Consider the following 6,531-nt stretch of genomic DNA (forward strand, 5'->3'; position numbering starts at 1 on the left):
TGAATGTTTTTTGCATTGATGTCGTGTATAAGGCGCCCTCTGGTGGACATAAAACGAGTAACCACGTCAATACAACTTGACTCCTAAAGAATGAAACAAAGGACTTTATTAATAGTCATGCAATTCACATTTTCGGGCTGTCAGCTTCATTAAATAAGATATGCTTTACACTAATTATTAAAATCATCTAGTACATAAAATGATGTACTTAATTAGTCCACCTCATTTTAAAAAGGGACATTTTGTACACAATAGTACGTAAAACAGCATAGAATCTATTCAAACTGTGCCACCATCTTGAACATTTGTGTTCATTTTAGCTCTTGACCACCTTTGACTTAATGCTATTGCTAACGTTTTCGATTTAGCCACCAGCGTCACTAAACAGTGTGTTAACATGTACAATCTTCCAGCCAACTACAAACAACAACACAAATATCATAAAGAAGCATATGATTTGAAGTTCCCCCAAATGTAATATCATGAGCACATATTAAAAACACAAACAAACAACAACAAAAAGATCTACGAAACTGTAGTAGTCAATGCATAAATAATATTGTAATGGTGCTTTAGAATTCTACTAAAGAATATACATATTATTAGAGGTAATCGAAGTAGCAGTAGTGGTAATAATAGTAGTATTTGAAAATATTTTTAGTATTGTATACTTTTTGTTATTTCCATTCTGCTTCATCTAAAGATGCAACGTTGAGTTGTAAATACACAATACATTAAAATTAGTTGAAATTTGACAAATAAACAACAATAATAATAACGTACTAATTTGTAGTATGGAATGTAATGTTTGTTTATATTAGTGTTGTATATACTGTATATTGGGATGTTCGATCGCATTTTTTTTACTGACAGACTGGAATGTGCATTTTTTGAATTTTTTGACTAATATTAGCATTTTTTTTTTTAAATTGATTAGAACGTCACAATGACAATAAATGTTTGATTTTGAGTAACAGCGATGATGATGATAAGGAAGATGATAATCCTCCTTATCATCTTCATTATCATCATCATCATAATCATAATGAATTATTTGTCTAAATGTATTGTTTTGAAGTGGCAAATCTATTTGTGTGCATTTTCTACTCCGTATAACAAATGCACAACCTTATGGTAAATTCAGAATAAAAAAAACGTGAATATCACTCTGCTAAATTCTTGTTATTCATCCTAAAGTCAAGCTGAACCCGTCTCAGCTGCACTTGTGCTTGTGACGTCCTTCATTGCTGCGCTTTCAATTTACTTGACACGTTTTCTGAGCAGCCTTGGGTGGAAAAAAAAAATCTTTCACTTCCTCCATTGAAGTATCCGCAAAGTCAATTATTGTCGAAATTGTTTGAAAGCCCTCAACCACGAACAAAGAGCAAATATATTCTCACTTGTTGCTATTACGTGTTGAAGAATGCTCAACAAAGAGGTGCAAAAAATAAATAAATACTGAAGCTAAACATTTATCCTTCCTCAAACACTGTATCAATAAATATAGTGGATGAATCGTCATTGTGCTACTTAATTTTTGTACCGGCGGTCGATATGGCAGTAGAAAAGAATAACTTTGTTCTGAGCTACTTCCTTGTTTTACTTTTTTTTTTTTTTTAAGTAGAATTTCTTCATTCCATTTCCTGCGTAATCATGTACTCAAGTAAATGTAATATTCTCAGGAATGTGTGGCGGTGTCTGGATAGCTGACTGGCTAACACTGCCAGGGGTGTCAAATCCAGCTGCTGTAAGTCAAACCCCTGTCACTCGTGATGGGAAAACGAAGCTTCGTGAAGCACTTGTGATATTTTTGGACTCCCCTAGATGGTGCTCTTGGTTTAAATATAAAGGCTAGTGCAAAGGAAATTGATGACGTTTCCACTGCATCTTTCAACCAAGAGTGGCATCTAGAGGAGTAAAAAAATATTACAAGTGCTTCATGAAGCTTCATTTTCCCATCACTACCTGTCACCGTTTAGCATTAGCCACAGGTGCTTTGACACAATCGGTAAACGATCCACTGTTGGATCCCCCCATCTTGGATTAAAATCTTTTGATTTCAACAAGGGGATCCAGGCTGCATCTTGACCATCATCCACAAACTGACGAGCTCCTTGTGGGACGCCAAAATGGAGGTGATGATCTTGGAGTACGTGCAGCGGTCGAACTTGGTGTCGAAGTCTCGGAATTGGGAGGGGTCGGGCGGCGACACGGGCGCCAGTCCCAGCTTCTTCATGCACATTCCGACAAAAACATCCTCAATGTTGAAGGGTTTGATGCTTTTGGAGATGTCCACCAACTTGCGCGGCAGATCATTGGAGAACACGTAGCCCATGCCAAGAGTGTAAAGCGGGTAGGTGGGATCCGGGTACATCTCCTCTGGGATGTACCACTTGGAGCTTTTTGAGCGATGGACCCGTTGGTCCCGCATGAGCATCCCCGTCAGGTAGCCGGTTCGGGGGACGCCCGGCTTCTGCAGCATCAGCACGAGGTTGTCCACGTTGAGAAACATGTCCGAGTCCACCTTCATGGCGTAGGCGGCCGCAGGGCAGCGCGTGGCCAGCCACTCCATGATGACCATGGTCTTGATGGTCAGGTTGAGGTACGTGTCCCTGAAGTTACTCTGGATCAGGTCTCCGTGTATCTCGTTTTCCCGCCGCAGATCAGGCCCTTCAGCCAGGCCCAACATGAAAAGAGTCAGCATCTTCTTGCCCTGGATCACTTTCTCCTTGCCCCACGTGCTGCGGATGGCGTCCCGGGCCTCAACGTTGCTGGGCTCCACGGGAACCATTAGGACGAGAAAAGGCCTGCGCGTCTCACATACGTCGCCGACATCCAAGATGAAGTGATAGTTCCGCGGGTACGCTGGGTGGTACTGAGTTCCCGCAGTCAACGGGACAACGTTGGGCCTGAAAATGTTGTAATCCAGTTTGGCTTTGTGCTTAGGGTGGACCCGGTAAGGAGGGGCGTTGATCCGGTAGCTGTGGTTCACCAGCAACTGGTAGTGCTGATGGAGCAGAGACTTCTCTTTCCATATGTAACAGACCAGTAGCATGACACACAGCAGGAACAGGTACTTGAAGCATGTCTTTTTCCGAGGATAATGGAGATGTCTGCAGAGCAGTCTTCTGCAAAACACACACAGTTTCAAATGAACTCATTCACTGCCATTAACGGCTATAGACGTCAACAATTCATTTGAACTATATATATTATATTATTATTATATTAGTTTCACATTTTTTCCATTTTTGTTAACAAGAGTATGAAAACCTAGAATTTTTTTCATTGTGCATTTACACCATATATAAAATTTGTGATTAACCGATTAATTACAATTTTTAAAATGTAATCGTCTGACGCCCCAAATTAAAAAAAAAATAAAAAAAAATCTTCTTTTTTTTTTTTTTTTAGGGGCATTAGGCGATTTGAATTTTTAATTGTAATTAATCACATGACTTCACTAGTTAACTCAAGATTAATCACACATTTTATGTACACTACATATTTTTTCTAGATTTTCATACTCTTGTTAACAAAAGTGGAAACAAAAGTGAAACTAATAGTTTGGTCCAAAAATGGTCCTATTCTTTTTCACTTTGTCATAAAGTGACACATGTAGGCCACAAAGGGACAAAGTAATGTAGGTTATTCAAATATAATTGATATATTTATTGTTGTAAGTGTTAAAGCTACTGAACGTAGAATATTCTATTTTGAATCGATACTGCCACCTGCTGGCGAAAAATGAAACTGCACATACCGTTCTTCACATACACACCACACACATTACGTCACATCCCGAATCCAGTCTGAAAACTATTGGCCAGAGGCTTGCAGGAGTACCCATTGTGAACAGCTAAAGTGTTAATCTACTAATTAGAAGGCATTTCACTCATAAATGGTCAAATAAAAAGCTTATTGTAAAGTTATTTTGGGGAAAAAAGTTCCATATTGCAACTTTTAGGGACCCAAGAATAAGTTCATTTGTTTTCCTTTTTTTTTTCCTCCTTTGTTTAATCGGGTGATTATTTATTTTACAAATGTGCAAACTTCCTTGTGAAGCTCGCAGATGTGGCACACAATTGAAGGAGCGGTTCAAGTCCTAATCCCAGAGCTCATTCTTCCCAGTTTGTTTTCAAGTGTCACACCCATATACATGCTACTCCAGGATAAAACCATAAAAGCAAACAAGGGGCGCAAAAAAAGACTGCTGTTTAACTGTGCCAAGTTGATAATTGATAGTAGTAAAGAAAAAAAGGTACTCTTTTCTAGACGAAAGGCTTAAAATAAAAAACAAAAGTTTGTACAAAACTGTAACTCGCCTACAACACGCTTCGATCAAAACAGGCTGACAGGTGGACAAATAAAATCGGAACTATACCTTCTCAGTCCATTCGCACTTGGACTTCCTTTCCGGTCCTTCATGGTTTTAAGTCCTTTGATGTGGTCCGACTGTTGCACCAGGTGTTAACGCTCCACCTTGCACTCGTGTTGTCGCATCGTCTTCCCTTGCTTTCTCATAAAGGGGCCGCACCCACTCACCACTAATCTCACTGTTGAGGGACGGGGGGCAGCCAGGTAAGAAGGAAGGACCACTTGGCCCGCTGATATATATATATATATATATATATATATTCACGACAGTCACTGATCAGACAGCGCATGCCGTCGGCCCAACGCCATCCGACTCCCGACGTCGGTTTTAAAACAAGAGGAATCAGCCAAAACTGTTAGCCAGGCAACTTTGCCTAAAACAAATGATTAGTCCTAGACCGGTTTCGGCTAGTTTCTAGTTGTTGACACTTACACAGCCTACAGGTATGCTGTTAACATGTCTGGTACGGAACATGTTGGACAATAAGCCTCGGGCGTGTGGAGTTTTAGCCGGCTGTTTTTTGTTTTTTTTCTAATTTGCTGCTGTTATCTTTACAGCTGGCAGGTGCGAAGTTTGCACACGCGCCATGGAATTAGTCTCGGATCAAAGTACAGCGGGACCTTGAATTACGAGTTCAATTTGTTCTGTAGCGAAGGATTTAACTCAAATGTCTACCATTGACTTCAATTTTTGCAAGTTTTCACAATTCTTACAAATACTGTACTTTTTTTTGGGTGGTCTTATACTTGAGATGTCTGGGTTTTTTTTTATGGTACATTCATTGATTACTGTTTCTTTATTTCTGACATACTTTATGTAACAAAGTTTTCTGTCTGTCCAAATACAGTAGCTCAAATGCTTACATGCACTTAGTAAAAGTCTAAAAACACAACCTTGAATCTTGGGATTCAGTGACCCCTATCGCCATCTAGTGGTGAACTAATAATTCATCCATTCTAAAAAACGACTGTTTATGTCGATAATATGTAAAAAAAAAAAAAAAATTGTATTACATAAACATATATTACAAGGCTGCAGCCTCACCTTACAAGAGCTACCTTGTTTTGCCGCCATCTTCCTGCTACAAATGCCCAAAGGACAGCTTCGCAAATGTAGTTAGCCCGGGTGGTGCTTGCATCGAGTGTCAAACCCAACGGGTCGACTGCAGATTACCTTCCATAGCTGGGACCTGCAGGTGGTCGTCACGAACTCCTGTGATTCGGGCTCTCACAAGCTTTTACTAGCTTTTTAAAAATTTTTATTAGCTCCTCCCGCTAGCCGCTCTTGTTAGCTGTTCCGGCTAATTCCGGCTTGCTCGATTTTTCAGCGTCGCTCTCCAGCTTCACAACAGCTGCCACGTCGTTGTCGCTCGCCAAGATGCTGGTTTGCTCACGCAAAATGAGAAATGTGATCTCTCTGAGCCACCGTAGTGTGTGTGCTCCTGCGTGTTTCTAATGCTATTCTTTGATCACTAGATGGCGCTAAGGACTACACACTGGGGCTTTAAGCCTCACTGTTATTTCATAGCCTACTGGTCACCATAATGATTATTTCATAGCCCAGGACACCCCCTAGTGGTTATATAAAAAATGTTTTCTGTAGTGTCTATCCATTTCCAAGTGTTGAGCTAAAATAGGAAAATCCAAAGAGTACAGTCAAGACCTTAGAAAGCGTGTGGTTGAGCTTCACAACGCCAGGCAGATGCAGATGCCAAGGGCTTCCATTCCGACCAGGGGTAGGCAACCCTGGTCCTCGAGAGCTGCACTTTTTTTTTTTTAGATGTCTCCCCTTCTCCAACACAGGTGATTCAAATTATCAGCTCAAGCTGTGGAGAAGCCTGATAACGATGTTCGCCGAACAGTGGCTTAACTCTTTGACTGCCAAACGTTATCCAAAAAAACAAACACGACAGTGCCAGCCGATTTAGAGTATTTTAACTCATCTTTCAAGGCAAACTGAATATTGTGTGTTTTGACTACATATACATGGTGGGTACCATATGAAAAAGTCGCGTTCCATTCTTTCATTAGAAAAAAAGATATGTTTCTACTTGATTCCGTTCTTTAGTAATTGCCATTTGAAAATAGGTCATTTGAATGACATTAAGAGAAAATTTAAACAGGAAAACAAGCTTTTTGTGAAAAGACACATTT

The 6,531-nt window shown here is 40.0% G+C and overlaps 2 protein-coding genes across 2 annotated transcripts in view; one reads left to right on the plus strand and one right to left on the minus strand.

Annotated features, from left to right (window-relative positions):
- LOC147169542 (uncharacterized) overlaps positions 1-6,531 on the plus strand; it is a 70,039-nt gene that overhangs the window by 39,266 nt on the left and 24,242 nt on the right. The gene's annotated exons all lie outside the window — the stretch shown is intronic.
- On the minus strand, positions 2,060-4,488 carry LOC147169544 (beta-1,3-galactosyltransferase 2-like). Its single transcript, XM_086082949.1, has 2 exons — positions 4,385-4,488; positions 2,060-3,128 (listed from the first exon to the last, which is right to left on the minus strand). Exons 1-2 carry the CDS (start codon positions 4,426-4,428, stop codon positions 2,060-2,062), a joined length of 1,113 nt encoding a protein of 370 aa, XP_085939075.1. The 5' UTR covers positions 4,429-4,488.

The sequence above is a fragment of the Leptonotus elevatus genome, chromosome 8 (genome assembly GCF_054856555.1).
Source record: "Leptonotus elevatus isolate MCC_2025b chromosome 8, RoL_Lele_1.0, whole genome shotgun sequence".
In the NCBI taxonomy this organism is placed as follows: Eukaryota; Metazoa; Chordata; class Actinopteri; order Syngnathiformes; family Syngnathidae; genus Leptonotus; species Leptonotus elevatus.

Bases quoted from the DNA above. Each gene is read 5' to 3' on its own strand.
- LOC147169544 (XM_086082949.1), bottom strand. From the start codon at position 4,428: ATGAAGGACCGGAAAGGAAGTCCAAGTGCGAATGGACTGAGAAG. The intron at 3,129-4,384 runs GTATAGTTCCGA...TGTGTTTTGCAG, and splicing joins AGTGCGAATGGACTGAGAAG to AAGACTGCTCTGCAGACATC.